The 17512-nt window shown below is 31.6% G+C and overlaps 1 protein-coding gene across 1 annotated transcript; it reads left to right on the top strand.

Annotated features, from left to right (window-relative positions):
- The first annotated feature begins 403 nt into the window (after positions 1 to 403).
- Positions 404 to 16068, top strand: LOC129920523 (cilia- and flagella-associated protein 251-like). Its single transcript, XM_056001817.1, has 3 exons — positions 404 to 528; positions 5798 to 5893; positions 13436 to 16068. The coding sequence occupies exon 3, from the start codon at positions 13822 to 13824 to the stop codon at positions 16066 to 16068; it is 2247 nt and encodes a 748-aa protein (XP_055857792.1). The 5' UTR covers positions 404 to 528; positions 5798 to 5893; positions 13436 to 13821.
- Positions 16069 to 17512: the final 1444 nt, after the last annotated feature.

Raw genomic sequence — 17512 nt, 5'->3', positions numbered from 1 at the left:
ACTAATACAATAAGACTCTTAGCATTTTCTAAAATATTATAGCCCAGTAAAAATAATTTTTTTCAAGGAAAACATTTGTAACATGCTAATTTTTGGTTGGTATTGGGTTGATTTTCAATCTGTGAAAAGTCCTTAAGTCCACTAAGACCGTTATAAGAGTTCAAAGGTCACAATTGTTTTTATTTATTAAAAACAATAAAAAAAACACTCATCTCTCATTACTTTTGATAAAAGTCGATGTTTTTACATTATTTAAAATGAATACTCTTGGGACGAAGTAAAAGCCAAATTCCGTTTATTTTTTTTTTAAATTCGCCAGGTGGCAACCCACAATAAATTTTTCCACATCTTGTGAATCTCTATTTTAACAAATCAATTCCTTTTTAGCTTTCAGACGGTGAAGTTGTGTTTTTAAAATTTATAAAATTTGTGCAAAAATTACTAAAGTTTTTCATAATCTAAGAAGTAAGCAAAAACAAAAAAATTAGTAAAAAAAAAAATCAAAAATACAAAATAAAACAGAAATAGGTAAGTACCAAATTATTTAAAGACGTTTTTTATTGGTGCCTATACTTTTTTTCTTAGCTAACATTGTATTCTTTAAAGAACATAAAACGACTAAGATTATTCATTATATAATCCTTTACTGTTAAAGAGTAAAAAATGTATAAATTTTACCAATAAAACAAGGCTTCTATTTAAAATAGTTTAATAAAATAAGGTGGGGGAGATATTTTTATTAAGTAGGTATGTACCTACAGGTACACATCTTTTCGCGCTGTATACATACATTTGTGCGGCCATTTTTTTTTTCAAGCCTTCGCATATACATACATATTTCAAAAATAAAAAATTATAACTTCTTTCGCGTCTACATAAGTAAACCCAAGATAAAACTAAATAAAAATTATATTAGCTGTAAAGTGATACCTACATTTTACATTTAAAAGAAGATAGTAAATTTATCATTTGTTCTTTCATAGGAAAATTCAAATTTATAAGACATTTCAAATTTCTTATTGAAGTCAATAATTTCAGTTGAACTATTAAATGTTGTTTTTTTGTTACAATTTCGTCATTATAAAGAATGATAATAGTTACCAATTCATAACACCCGAGAGCAAAGATCTGAGTTCTGTTTTCTCTGCGCGAAAACGAAAATCAAACAGAGCTATTGTTGTTGACAACCGATGTCAACACAACAGGAACATTGAATAAGAAGTACAGGAAGGGGTGTTTATCCAAATAAGTGAATCCGCTTTTTATTAGTGTGAGTTGTACAGATGCACAAGTATTGGTAAAGGGTCGGAGTGCAGATATATTGTTCACTCAAGGGGGCGCCAACAGAAATGTAACTGGTCTCGTGAGAGACTTCCGTATAAGTGCTATTTTTCATCATAATTATACAGGGTGTCTCACAGTCACCGCCCCAAATGAAAACCATGGATTCCTGAGGTCATTTTAAGTCGTAAAACTTAAGTGGCAATTTTCTCGTTTTTGTCCCGTTTTCGAGTTATGACGGTTTTTATAATTTTTGATCTCTTTTCCTTTAACTGACCTTCTCTTTGCCAAAGTACGTCTCCAATCAAGAATTTATTACAATTTTAGTTTGTCGCATAACTTTTTTCTTCTGCGGATAACCGTTTCTCCGCAATTTTACATCAAACACAATTTTCTTCGTTTTTTAAGTTGTATTTTATACTTTTATATCATTTAAGTAAAAAAAACACGTAAATAAGCATTAATTTTTTGCACATATTATTAAAGCCCAGTTTATTTTCTTAAAAAAAATAAGTTTTTTTTCATAAAAAAGACTACTGAAAGTAATTAAAATAAAAATAAACAAATTGAGTGAATTAAAAAAAAAATAATTTTTAAATAGAAAATTAACTTAAATGAATTATAACTTTTTCTGAAATTTATCTATTTGCTCTTTTCTTAACCACAATAGCTCAGAAAATATTTTTAGTTCATTTAAATTAATTTTGTATCTAAAAATTATTATTATTTTTTTTAATTCACTCAGTTTGTTCATTTTTTTTAATTACTTTCAGTAGTCTTTTTATGAAAAAAAAACTTATTTTTTTTTTAAGAAAATAAACTGGGCTTTAATAATATGTGCAAAAAATTAAATTTTTCGAATCAGACGTAGTTTGGCAAAGATAAGGCCAGTTAAAGGAAAAGAGATCAAAAATCATAAAAAACCGTCATAACTCGAAAACGGGACGAAAACGAAAAAATTGCCACTTAAGTTTTTAGGAATCCATGGTTTTCATTTGGGGCTGTGACTGTGAGACACCCTGTATACGAATTTTAAACTGTTTTTTTTTTTTTTTTTCAACTAAAAACAGACTAAGGGTATTCACGTAACGAGATAATTTTCTACTTTGCAGAAAAATAGAAAATTCCGCAAAAGGTTTAAATGAACACCCCATCAGAAAATAATTGCGTAAACAAGGGAAACAAACAGCTGTTTGTTAAACGTCAAATTGAACTTATAAAATTTGTTTAATTAAAAAATTTAAGTCAAGCTAATTTTGCAAATACTATGCAACAATAAAAAAAATGTAATTTGCTGAAATAAAATAATATTCTCTTTTCAATATTAACATATTTTATTTGTGGTTATCTGAATAATAAAACATAAATCGCGTTCAAAAAGATATTCCAGATACGGGGATCCCAGATAGCCTATATCCGATAGGTGATTGAACACACCCAAAGTTTATCAGATTTTATTTTCTACGGTTTCTGCTTCAAATTTGTGAGATAAAATTCTATGATTTGCGGAATATTTTTCCCATACAAATTTTGACAGCTCATTTCTACCGATAGAAAATTCTACGGTTTCTATGGGTTTTCCGCGTTTACGTGAATACCCCTACTGAAAATTGTTTTAAAATTATCAAGATTAGCTGAAACATTGGCGGTCAATGATTGCTTCGCCTTGTCATCACCAATAAGAGTGTGTTTGCCCCTGGAAAACTAGCTCGAAATTTGACAGATTATATATTATTTTTGACAGATTATATATTATTATTTTTTTTTTTTGAATTTTTTTGTGGCTTCACTCACCAACTCTATAGGTGTGATATATACACCAATTCCTGTACTTCTTATTCAATGAACAGGAATGGATATTTGAAGATAAAATTGCGGCATTTCACAAAGTGTCAGGGACACAACAACAGATTGAATATGGAAACAGGGTCCTGCTTACAGCTTTATCCCAATAAGAATGTTGAATGTTTTTTATAGCCTGTTTTCACTAGAGCCAAAATGAGATAATTTCACAAATTCATTTCGAATGTCAGAGTAGTATAGAAAAAAAAAAAAAATTAATTTCAAATTTGAACTGACTTAGCTAATTTGCGAAATTATCTCATCTACCTTTTACTTTACTACTCCACGCTTGCCGTTTTGGTAGAATCCTTGGTAGGTTTTTTTTGGCTTTGACTTGATTTGGTAGGTTTTTTTAAATGAGGCAATTTTCTTAAACCGAAATTATTTCCTATTGCACAAAATTATTTTATAGTTTTTTTTTTAATGACTATTCGTTATTTTCAAATCAGTCAATTACCTTCATTTATTTATTTTCGTTTATTTATTTATTTTCTTTCTTATAGAATTTAGAATCTGTTTTCTAAAAGTTGCAATTTCAATGCATTAGTTAGAAAAATAAAGAAATATAATGTCCTCTACTTTCAAAATGCATTACATTTAGATAACGTCGAAAATGGACCTTCGAAGGGTATGACAGCATCCCTTCAAGCAAACAGGTCCGACCTCGGTCCGAATCCGCTCCGCCTGAGGCGGAGCTGAGTCCGACTTCGGATCAGAAACTGGTCCGAAGGCGGCTCAAATTAGTATGGAAATTATAATCACCGCGAAGTCGATTGCATATGTATTGGTGTGGTGAAAATCTCCATTCCGAGAAAACGGAGCCGAAGGCGGACCTGAGCCGGAGCAGCGAAAACCTACCAGAAAGAGGAATAAGAAAGGGATGACATTTCGCATTTGCGACCAAAAAAAGAACAAGATTTATTTTTTTTTTCACTGAAACTGTTTTATTTTTTATTTTATTTTGGCAAACGAAATTTTCACAATAAATACAATATAAAATAAATACAATACATTTTTTTTCATTTTATTTCATTTGATGCTGCTGCTGTTGTTGGTGTTTTTTTAGATACCCAATTGCATGTTTCACCTTCTAGATTTTTCTTCATCATTAGAGATTACATCTACAACACAAGAAAAAACAACATTTTAACCCAAACACTTTGAGTGATATATAAAACATACCTTTTTTGTTTTCCATATTGTTTATAATTTAATAAAATTGTTTATAATTAATAAACTAACATTATACAAACAACGACACGAGACACGACGCGACCAAAGACTTCAACAAAAAATAACAAAATGACGCTTTTGCTGTTGTTGGCTATGTCTGTCTACTTTTTTTTTTCTTTTTCTCAGTTTTCACCACGATTCTCTTAGACTTTGTGTTCATACACAAAAAGTTGCAAGTGTGTGAGTGCAAGCCCGATTTTCGCGGTCTGAGGTCGGAGTTTCTTTGTTGAACTCAGTTTTCTTGCTTGAAGGGATCTAACTGATAAACTTCACTGTGGTAGGCCGTGTTTATTTAGGTGAATAAAAAATTTTCAGCTGTTTAAAATTTATTGGGCTCTGGGACCTGGTTAAATTTGAATTAAATTTTTTTTTGCAGATGGTTTTGTTTTGTTTTTTTTTTTTTTTTTATTAAAAAGGAGTATCATGGCAGAAAAAAGGCAGACAAAATTTTAAACAGTACATTTTTTTTTTGAAATATTTTTGTTCACCTCAATAGTGTCAAAAATTTTACACGGTGTTAACTATTTAACGACCTAAGGCCGTCTGTGAATTGAGTTAAATAGTTTACACCATGTAAAATTTTTGACACTATTGAGGTGAATAAAAAATTTTCAGCTGTTAAAAATTTATTGGGCTCTGGGACCTGGCTAAATTTGAATTAAATTTTTTTTGCAGATGGTTTTGTTTTTTTTTTTTTTATTAAGGCCGTGTGTGAATTGCGTTAAATAGTTAACACCGTGTAAAATTTTTGTCACTATTGGGGTGAATAAAAAATTTCAAATTGTTTAATATTTTTCTCTGCCTATTTTCTGCCTCTTTTCTGCCATGAAACTCCTTTTTAATAAAAAAAAAAACAAAACGAAACCGTCATCATTAACAGCTGAAAATTTTGTATTCACCTCAATAGTGTCAAAAATTTAACACGGATTTAACTATTTAACGCAATTCACACACGGCCTAAAAAGGAGTATCATGAAAGAAAAAAGGCAGACAAAAATTTTAAACAATACATTTTTTTTTTTTTAAATATTATTGTTCACCGCAATAGTGTCAAAAATTTTACACGGTGTTAATTATTTAACGCAATTCACACACGGCCTTAGACAAAACTCATTTAATTTAATTTCATTCAATCACTTCGCCTAAAACGTCATTTACTTAATACTTATTTACGTAGTACGTACTTATTTTTAGTTTTGAAATGTTGAAAGCAATGAAATTTTCTGAAGAGCATCCAAAAATCTTCGTTAAGTTTTTTTTTTGGATATCAAAAACTAGAATTTTACCTTTAGTTTTCTTCGTTTTACATCAGTAATAAATATCAAAATCATGTGCAATAAATAATGATACATACAAAATTCTAATAGATACGGTTGTTAGATTTTTATTTAGTTTTTTATCATGCTAAATTTTTTTTTAACTTATTTTTTCTTACTTACAGAAGAGATAGAGAGGAGAGGAATACACGAACTGTAAAAGTAGGCCATATCGCCAGACGCTCAACACATAATTTCTGGAATTTGGACCGCAGAGAAAGGTACGAAATAAAAACTTAATTTTCCACCATTTTTAAAATACAAAAGACACTAAAGTGTGTTCAGGTTTGAACACTTACAACCATATTATTCACTGGTTTAAAAATACATCTGGATGTAAAGAAATTTAAATCCAAAAAATAAATCCCCAAATCTATAATATTCACTACTTAAATCCTATCTTAAATCCAATTTTATTAAATCCAAATAAATTTAAACTGCTATCTGGAGGTCTGTTTAACTTTATAAATCCATGTTGTATTAAATTCATTTTCACAGTGTTCAGTTGTTTCGTCAAGTATTTTGAAAAGGAAAATTAAAGATAAATGGAAATTATAAAAATTTATTAAGCTATCACATAATTTATTTCGATTAAATAATATGATCGAAAAATTGGATTAAAAAATTAACTTTCATCGAATCTAAATCCAGAGGGAATAAAATATGGCCATAAACGTTCTTAACGCACTCTCAGATGATAATTTTGTCAACTCAATTTTTTGTTGCTATCTCTATGTGGCCGACATTTTTCTACATACAACATGTAAAAAGACAGTCTTTTAATCAGAGGACTAGACAGCGCTGATAATACTTCTTTAATTTTAGTTAAATTTTGACCACAAGCCGTTGGCACACGTAAATCCTTCAATACCCAATTGGGAAGTTCGAACATTTGTCCTTGTCTTCTCTTTCCTTTTACAGTTACCATTTTGACGTTTTAAACTCGGTGAAAATCAAAACAAACCAGCAAAAACAAACCAACTAAATAAAAACACAAAAAATATTGCATATTAATGTATTTTAAATTTAGTATTTATTTCGATTTTTAGACACTTGATTAAGTTTAAGTAGAAAGTAGTTACCATATAACACTTTAAATCGATTTGTATGAGTTTTTTTTTACAGACAAAAAATGCTTTGAAATTGCGCGCGTCCTTGAAAATTTGGTTTGTTTATGTTTTCATCCGGTTTACGAAACAATTTTTTTTATTTTTTTTTTTGTTCGTTTGATACTGACGGCTGAGCGAAATTCCGAATAAGAACTTGATATTTTTTATCGAGCTGTCAGTTGACAACGTCAACGTATGCCTGTTTTCACTTTAGCCCAGATTAGGTCAGTTCAAATTTCGAATAGATTTTTTTCTATACGATTTGACATTCGAAATGAGATAATTTACGAAATTATCTCATTTGGACTCTAGTGAAAACAGGCTATAAGTTGTGTGACGGATTCTATCCATTTGTTTCTTGTGATTTCTTATTATTTATTGGGGATTGTAGTAGTGCCGTAACAGTTGAACTGGGTTACTAATGCTGAAGAAACTTAGCACCGCTTTAACTTCCAAATATTAATAAAAATGCCATCCGTCTCAGAACATCAGATTTGTTAATCTTAAGACCTGCCATTTTAGCAATTTTCAGGCTATGTGGGATTGGCACACCCAAATGCTTATTATTTTTTCAAACCTGCCTGGATCGATTGCTCAAGGTTAGCCCAAGGTAGCCCAAAGTTTTTTTTCTTTAGCTCACCCTTTAGTTCTCAAATTATAACAGAATTATTTTTTTTTTTTTTTCATTTCAAAAATCACAAAAAAAAAATATTATTTTTTATTCAGTGTAAAAATTGTTAGTTTTTCAATGTGGTTCCTTTGCCCAACTTTAGCCCAGGATATCCCAACTTTTTTTTCCTTATTCCACTATTGTTTCAAAATATACATCAAAAAACTTTTTTCATATCAGAAACCTAAAAAATTGTCATTTTTTTCCTGTGGAAAAATCGTTCGTTTAAGTCGTGGTTTTTTTGCCAAGGTTCCCTTCAAGCAAGAAAACGGAGTTCAGAAAAGACACTCCGACCGAGAAAAGCGGGGTTACACTCACATACTTGCAACTTTTTGTGTAAGAACACAAAGTGGAAGGAGAAATCGTGGTGAAAAAACCAATACATATAAAATCGGCTCCGCGGTGATTATAATTTCCATACTAATTTGAGCCGACTTCGGACCCGTTTCTGAGCCGAAGTCGGACTCAGCTCCGCCCGAAGCGGAGCCGATTCGGGCCCAGGTCGGACTGGTTTGCTTGAAGGGTTAGCCCAGGATAGCCCAACTTTTAAAATGGAAACATTAGTTTTTATTCACCTTACGCATATGCCACAGTGACCTTTTTTAAATTTATAATTTAGAAAAACTAAATCCACTGGTGTGGGCATTACGTCTTATGTTATTTATTTGACTTAGAATTCTAACTTTATTCAATGTAGTTCATATAACAATCCTGTTAAAAAGCATAGGTTGACTTGTTTCATTTCACCTTAAAAACCACAAAATACAAATTTCAAATGTACAAAAAAAAAATTAAGATTTTTAAGAGGTTGGTAATTTGAAAAAAAGTTTTTTGTCATAATTTTTGAACGAAGGGTGGGCTAACGAAAAAAAGTGATGTCATTTGTTGTAATTACCATTGTTAATTGAAAAAAAAGTCTAAAAAGGACGAATGGTGCTTATATGGCAAACCAAAAAAATCAATGATTTGTACATTTCAAATTTGTATTTTGTGGTTTTTAAGGTGAAATGAAACAAATCAACCTAAGCTTTTAAATAGGATTGTTATATGGACTAAATTCAATAAAGTTAGAGTTCTAAGTCAAATAAATAACATTTGAGGCGTAATGCCTTTGTGAGGTGAATACACATAATTCTTCTATAATTTTTAAACTAAGAGTAGGATAGCGAAATAAAAGTTGGGCCAGTGTTGCCAAAAACTATGATTTATCATAGTTTTCATGAATTCTGAACTCAAATCATGAAATCATGATTTTTTTTTCTCAAATCATGATTTTTTAAAATTTTTTTTATATCCTAAGCAATTAACTTCGGAACATGCACATCTATTGCTCTTCCAGCTTTTTTCCATAGGAGCCTACGTTGTCTATGAAGATGATAAACCCCAGGGTTTGAACTACGGCATACGTTCGTTAACGTTTTGACTATTCTGCCGTGCTAAGCTAAAAGGGTGCATATCCATTTTTGTAGTTTTGAGATAAATGAATTTTAGTGTTTCTAGATTTCGCACCCTTAAATTAATTATTTTTCAAAATTTTAAAAAATGATATATTCTTTTAAAAAAATGTATTATTTTATGGCATTCATGATTTTATTATATGTTGTGTATTTTAAGAGAAAATGGACATACGCCCTTTTTGCTTAGTAAAACACATAAAATGTGCAATGCGCAAAGGGCGCATATCCACTTTTGTAGTTTTTAGTAAATTGAATTTTATTGTGTCTGGTTTTCGCACCTTTAAATTAAATATTTTAAAAAAATTTAAAAGACTATGGAAAAACCTGCGCCCTATTTTAATAAGTAAAACACATGAAGAGTGCAAATGTGCTCTTTTGGCTAAATGAAAAGATTCGGAAAAATTGCCATAATCTTGTAATTAACTTAAACCAATAAAATAAAAGATTTTTCATAACATTTCATAAGCAAAAATAGACATTAATTCATAATTAAAAAAATTAAATAACTTAAAAAAAGAAACAAACAAACATCAAAAATAATAATTCAACATGAAACATACTTAGTAATTTACTAAAAATGGTTTACCATTTTACTAAATAGTTTAAATTTTTTCGCTAATGTATCTCAGTCATTTTTCAAACAAAACGGAAAGTGTTTTCCAGATATTAAGCCGGTTTTCTGGTATTTTTTTGGATAAGATTTTTTTTCTGGTTAACGAGATACCTCGGGTGATTTGTTTCGCGACAGATATTTTGATCCCATTTTGTATGACATTTGCTTTCAGAAAACTTAATTCGGTATTACGCACATAATACTTGGGTTTTAGTACCAAGGGCATATTTTCTTTTTATGGGATGCTTCCAATTTTGACCGATTTTTTCTGCTTTAGTGTTACAGTCGCCAAATTTGTCATTAATCTGTTAAATCTCTTTTTTTTTTAAGCCAAGGAAAGCGTATTTTACTCAATTGCATTTCAGAATATTTATCACTTTCATTCGAGAAGTAAATATGTAATTTTAAATGGTTTAAGGAACTTGTCACTTCACTATCACTATCAATACTTGGCGAAACTCAGAAATTACACAATTGTAAAGTGTTTATTTACAAAATTGTCCCCTGAAACCTGTCGCATGTCTATGAAATAGGTACCTGATTGTAAAAAGAATCGGCCGATATAAATATTATTATATTTTATCGTTTATTTTACATATATTAAATCAAAAAAAAAGTATTCAAAGTTACTTTTGAAATAACAGATACTACTTTTTAAATGGTTTTTATATCCTTTTTTTGAAGATTGTTGAAGCCGTTTTTTTGATAATATTTTGCGAGTAGAAATTTTCAAAAAAATTTCAATAACGAATTAATCGACATATTTACAAAATTTGACCCCTTTTGAAAAATTTGATTTTCAAAAAAAAATTTAAATTAAAAAAAAAAAATCCGAAATTAATATTTTTGAAAATTTTTCTTAATTTTATCAAAGTTACTGATTTTAAGTAAAAAGGCGTAGCAAAAAAAGGACACATACGCAAAGAATTATGGCTTTTGTGCCTTTTTTGCTTAGTAAATGGTTCATACGCCCTTTTTGCTTAGTATCATGATAGAAAATGGATATGTGCCCTTTTTCATTTGCGGTTTTGGGCTATTTCAAGTTGGAAATACGATTTTTTTATCTCACCCAAAAATAAAGTGCTGCTTAACGTTTTAAAATATGCCACTAACTCATTTTTTGATTTTTGGCTCATGCGCCCTTTTTGCTTAGCGCGGCAGTATTGCTCTCTCTATTTAATCAGAAGAAAATGATAGAGACATAAAGCGTCAATACGTTAACGTACATATGCCGTAGTTCTACCCCAGGTTTTCTTAGAAGGGACAAAGTCACAGCTTATGAAAGATCTATTAATATGGCCCAATAGGTCGTATTTAGACCCCCGTTTATCATAGACTGGGGTAAATCCAATGTAATTTGAATAGGAAAAACTCCAGTCTTTCTTAGAACCAGCTTAGATGTTAAAAATAACACTTTTCAAAACTAAAATTAGAAATCGAAATTGTCAAAAATCACAATTGCTTTGACTTTAAAGTGGGAAAAATTATAAAATGTATTGGGTAATATTCATAGTTCTTTCATAAGCTGTTATTTTCTTGCTTCTAAGATAGACTGAGGTTTATCTTATTCATAGATAATTTAGACCCACTTCTATATCATTTTTCTTTGGAAAAGAGCTGCTGGCTAGTAACTTTAGACTCCAGACTAAGTTAGAATAGCTTTAAAAATATGACTTAATGACTATGAATATGGCCTATTATATTGTTCAGTACCAAGTACATTTACGTTAACATAAAAACTGAAAAGTACAAACTGAAAAAATATTTTTAAAATTCATTATTTTTTTCTCAAATCATGATTAAAAATCATGATTTTTTATTTTTTCATTCGGCAACACTGAGTTGGGCTAACCTTGGGCAAACAAACAACGGATTTAAACGAACGATTTTTCCACCGGAAAAAAAATCACAATTTTTTCGTTGTATCTTTTGAAAAAATAGTGGTATAGAGAAAAAAAAGTTGGGCTATCCTTGGCTAACTGTGGGAAAACGAACCACAGTGAAAAACTAACAATTACTATTACACTGAATTAAAAAAAATTATTTTTTGTGATTTTTTGAGGTGAAAAAAAAATGTATCGTTATAATTTTAGAACTAAGGGTGAGCTAACGAAGAAAAAAAAACCCTTGGGCTATCCTGGGCTAACCTTGGGCAACCGAACCAGGCAGGCTTAAAAAAAAATTAAGATTTGGGGGTGCCAATTTTCAAATGAATTTACAAAGTCACATTTTAAATAAGGGGCTATTTCGTAGGGTGTAATTTCACGCCAAGGTAAAAGGAACATGGTACACTGAGGGAAAAGCCACCATAAAACAACGTAAAATCAATGAAAACCACATTGATTTAACTATTATTCGGAATGATTTTGCGTTGAAGGTGAACATTTTAAAATCAACGTAGAAAAAAAGGTTGATTTTTGATGGTTTCGTTTCTTAAAGTCACATAAATCAAAGTAGTTCATCTTTCAAACAACGGCGTTTCAACTTCAATTTATTTTTTTCCTCAGTTTACGCATGTGCAAGTTGTCAAAAACGAGAATAATTGTCAGATGAAAGAATGTAAGATGGCTTCCTAAGTTTTAGACAGCTGCGTTATTGAAATTGTTTTTGTTCATTTTGGAAATTGTTGTTGCTTTTGACTTTGAAAATTCAAACGTAATAAGCTTACGACCCCATTTTGAAATTTTGCACAGATGCGCAAAAGGAAACAAAAATGAAAACCATTTGACCATTTCATCTGACAGTTCTCGATCTCGATACTGACTATCTGCGCATTGTATTACCTCCTATCCTTACCTATGCCATGCAGGGTTCCCAGGTTGAGGGGAAAATCACCATTATTGCCGATTTTCTTAGACGAAAGGGATAAAATAGGGGACGGGGATAAAAAAGGGGAAAAAATATATAAAAGGGGAAAAATTTACACTTACAAAAACGTTAGACACAATCTTTGAACACGCTAAGTGGATTTTTTAATTTGACAGCTCTACTAAAAACTAGGGTGCTTCCATTTTTTAATTCACTCCTCAAAATATTTCATTAAGGGAATCTGTACATTTTGGGTATATCAAACGAAATTTTCAGCCAGCAGCCGCGGCAGTAAAAAAAAATAAAAGTAAAAAAAAAACACTTATACATTTTTAAGACATCGTTGTTAAAAAAGCATGCCTTAATCGGCATAAATACTATATGATTTACAAAAAAACATAAAATATAGAAAATAATATCCATTTTTTATTAAATTAGCACTGTTTTTAGTTGGAAAATGAAATATGTATTTTGAGCTTCATTTTTGTTAATTTTTTTTTTATTTACTTATGTCCATTATAAAGTTTTTATTTTTATGAATAAATTAAATACAAAATTAATATGTTTAAAAAAAGATTTAAATAAAAAAATTTAAAAAAATAAATACTTGCATTTTTTCTGGAAAAAAGGGGAATTTTTTTACGAAAAAGGGGAAAAATAAACGTTTTGGTGTTAAGAAAAGATGATTTTTATTTTGAAAACCTGGGAACGCTGATGCCATGGGTTTGATATAGAAAAATGTTTATCAATTTTCTCAAAAACTAGAAGAGATAGAAATATTTTGGTTCTCTGTGTATGCTGTATGATAAATAAATTGATTGAGGCAGTTAACTTTCAGTTGATTTCGTATTGAAACCTGCAATCCATGAACAAAAATTGTTTTTTTTTTTTTAAGCCTTTATTTTTCTAAATTTTGACTTTGAAACCAATTATTTCAAAAACAATTTGTTCGAATAACTTAATTTAAAGATTTAAAAATATGCTTAAATTTGATATTTTCGAAACCGAATTTTGTAGGAGAATAAGAATATATTTTTTGTGTAGTATGTACCTATTTGATTTAATGTTTATACCTTAATAAGTTTTTTTTTTTTCAAATTTTTCAGAAGATTTAAAAATTACTTAAACAACCCGTACAATCACCAACAAACATTAAAATAAAATGGCAGACTCTGGAAGAAAAGGAACTAAAAGAAAAAATGATACTATGCCATATGATGATTTAGTTATAAATGAGATGTTTTTAAATAAAAAAACACGAAATATAATGTCAAATAATTCAGATATTGATTTATTTGACTTAAAAATAACGATCCCGGAATTCGGAATCATAAAAAAAGCACTAAAAAATGTCAAACGGGACCACCGCAGATAACTATTTCCAAATCTTTGCATTGAAAAAATAAACATTGAAAATGATAAAAATTCATCAGCCCATACAAAGTATAGATATGACTCAAAAGTATGGAACGGTATATTTGAAAAATGTCAAATGTCAGTACACCTTGGCACAGAGTTAAAGTCTGATGAAATTAAAAGGATTTCCCAAAAAAGACATGCATCAAACAGCAATGAACATAAATGTAAACGATCAAGAAATTGCACTAAAGATAAAATCAGAAAAAATAAAGTATTGCACAATTTTTTCAAGAAATACGAAGAGGAACTAATTTCTAAAATAACCTTACATCAAGCGTGTGTTCCGAAAAAAAAATTATACAAAATAAATCACGAATTAGTAATTGACGATATCTCATCAATAGACTTAAATGAAAATTCTGTCCAAAGCGTTTCATCGATTTCAAGTAAAAACGATAGATCAGACTTGAATATAATAGATGAAGAAATAATAATCATCGAGAGCGATGATGATTCTGACAGTGTTATATTTGTAGATGGGCCTGATAAAAATCAAAATCAAAAAATCGAAATCAACTCCCGTTCGAATACTGAGATATTGGAAGACATAGATCTGAGAGACTATTTCTCGGACATTAGCACCGAAGATGAAGATTTGGATATACCTGAAAAAATAATAACCGTTAGAAATGCGAAAGTGATTGAAAGCCATAACCAACCAGATTCGGGCAAAAATTCTCATACTAGATCGAAAAAGGTGGAAGATAAAGAAGTTAGGGTAAAGGTAGAGGCAAATGTTGAACAAGAATATGAGGAGGAGGAGGAGGAGGATGACCCTATACCCGAAATATTAATATGCGTTAAAAATGAAGGAATTTCAGATCAAGCAGAAGAAGCCAAGAATCGGGAGGGGGAGGGGGAGGGGGCTGCACAAGCAGAATCAAACGCTGTGCAGAATGAAGCAGAAAAAGCTAAGAATCGGGAGGAGGCTGCAAACGTTGAAAATCAAGATAATGAAAGCGCACAAGAGAAAGAAAAAGAAGATGAGGAAGAGGAGGAAGCGGAGGAAGCAATTTCAGTTCAAGCAGAAGAAGCCAAGAATCGGGAGGGGGAGGAGGCTGCACAAGCAGAATCAAACGCTGTGCAGAATGAAGCAGAAAAAGCTAAGAATCGGGAGGAGGCTGCAAACGTGGAAGATCAAGATAATGAAAGCGCACAAGAGAAAGAAAAAGAAGATGAGGAAGAGGAGGAAGCGGAGGAAGCAATTTCAGTTCAAGCAGAAGAAGCCAAGAATCGGGAGGGGGAGGAGGCTGCACAAGCAGAATCAAACGCTGTGCAGAATGAAGCAGAAAAAGCTAAGAATCGGGAGGAGGCTGCAAACGTGGAAGATCAAGATAATGAAAGCGCACAAGAGAAAGAAAAAGAAGATGAGGAAGAGGAGGAAGCAATTTCAGTTCAAGCAGAAGAAGCCAAGAATCGGGAGGGGGAGGAGGCTGCACAAGCAGAATCAAACGCTGTGCAGAATGAAGCAGAAAAAGCTAAGAATCGGGAGGAGGCTGCAAACGTGGAAGATCAAGATAATGAAAGCGCACAAGAGAAAGAAAAAGAAGATGAGGAAGAGGAGGAAGCGGAGGAAGCAATTTCAGTTCAAGCAGAAGAAGCCAAGAATCGGGAGGGGGAGGAGGCTGCACAAGCAGAATCAAACGCTGTGCAGAATGAAGCAGAAAAAGCTAAGAATCGGGAGGAGGCTGCAAACGTGGAAGATCAAGGTAATGAAAGCGCACAAGAGAAAGAAAAAGAAGATGAGGAAGAGGATGAAGAAGAGGAAGCAATTTCAGTTCAAGCAGAAGAAGCCAAGAATCGGGAGGAGGAGGAGGAGGCTGCACAAGCAGAATCAAACGCTGTGCAGAATGAAGCAGAAACAGCTAAGAATCGGGAGGAGGCTGCACAAGTTGCAGATCACGATAACGATGCAGAAGACGCGCAAGGAATAGTTGAGAGTTTAGACGACGACGAAGAAGACCAAGATGATGAAGACGAATACGATGCTGACGACGAAGAAGAAGAAGAAGCAAACGACAGAGAAACTATGTCGGTAGTAGCAGTACAAGAATATGAAGGTCAGCAACATCGTGGACAAAGTAGGCAAGTTTCACCGTATAATTATGAAACATTTGAAAATCAATTTCATGATTTTCAAGATGTCATGATTGGAGGAAGATCTAATGGAACCGATGGAACAATAAGAGTATTCGTTATCATTTATTCCCCAGCTCTAACAAGAGTTATTTATAGGGAGCAAACTATATTCGACCCCTCTTATTGGAACCATCGGACCCCATTCTATTGGCCTGGATATGGAAGTTATTACTTCTATTAAAAGCAAAGTTTAACGAATTTATCTTTTTTTGTTTACCGTAAATTGTCGCTATCTTAAGTGAGGCTGACTTCGGAAAACGTCGATAAATTTGTTAGACATGCAACTTTGTTCCACAGCTGTTTGCTACTGCCATTTAAACTGGACTGTCAGGACTTCTTCTTTGTATTAGCTAAGTCCGTCATCGAAAACATATATTCTTGCTTCATTCGATTAAGTATTGTTCATCTGCAACTGAGCTCTCATCAATTCACTTACTTCGTAACATATAAAACTGCTGTCTTTTTCGTGTTTATCCTTCAAAATATTCGACCATGCCTCTGTTCTCGATTCAAGCAGAAAATCTAGCACTGTAGTAATAACATCAAAGGACTTAACATGCTTCCCTGAAGAACACCAACTTTGATTGAAAACTCTTCTTCGTCGTCGTCGTCGTTGCGCGTCTTCTGCATCGTTATCGTGATCTACAACTTGTGCATCAATTCACTTACTTCGTAACATATAAAACTGCTGTCTTTTTCGTGTTTATCCTTCAAAATATTCGACCATGCCTCTTTTCTCGATTCAAGCAGAAAATCTAGCACTGTAGTAATAACATCAAAGGACTTAACATGCTTCCCTGAAGAACACCAACTTTGATTGAAAACTCTTCTTCGTCGTCGTCGTCGTTGGGCGTCTTCTGCATCGTTATCGTGATCTACAACTTGTGCAGCCTCCTCCCGATTCTTAGCTTTTCTCGATTCAAGCAGAAAATCTAGCACTGTAGTAATAACATCAATGGACTTAACATGCTTCCCTGAAGAACACCAACTTTGATTGAAAACTCTTCTTCGTCGTCGTCGTCGTTGCGCGTCTTCTGCATCGTTATTGTGATCTACAACTTGTGCAGCCTCCTCCCGATTCTTAGCTTTTCTCGATTCAAGCAGAAAATCTAGCACTGTAGTAATAACATCAAAGGACTTAACATGCTTCCCTGAAGAACACCAACTTTGATTGAAAACTCTTCTTCGTCGTCGTCGTCGTTGGGCGTCTTCTGCATCGTTATCGTGATCTACAACTTGTGCAGCCTCCTCCCGATTCTTAGCTTTTTCTGCTCGATGACAACAGCGAGACATCTTTGCTCTTTTTATATACATATTTACTAGAAATATTACAAGAATTAAGAAACAAAACAATTAGAAAATATAAACAAACTTTGAATTACGCCAAGAGTTTGATGAATTTTGTCGACTTCTTTTAAAGGCGTAATTTAAATACAATGTGGTTTCCAAACATACATATTATTGTCAATCTGTACAAAATAATATTAAATTTAAGCACAAAATGATGAAAATGATTTTGTTAAAAAATTAATAAATAAAATATTTAAAATACCACAGAATGGATCAAAAAGACAAAAAAAAAAAGCATAAAATATTTACATCCAAATATGCTCAGAACAACGTAA

Source organism: Episyrphus balteatus, chromosome X, assembly GCF_945859705.1.
Source record: "Episyrphus balteatus chromosome X, idEpiBalt1.1, whole genome shotgun sequence".
Lineage (NCBI taxonomy): Eukaryota > Metazoa > Arthropoda > Insecta > Diptera > Syrphidae > Episyrphus > Episyrphus balteatus.
This window is presented reverse-complemented; position numbering and strand designations above follow the sequence as displayed.

Excerpts from the sequence above, each read along its gene's own strand:
- LOC129920523 (XM_056001817.1), top strand. The coding sequence starts at position 13,822 with ATGTCAGTACACCTTGGCACAGAGTTAAAGTCTGATGAAATTAAAAGG.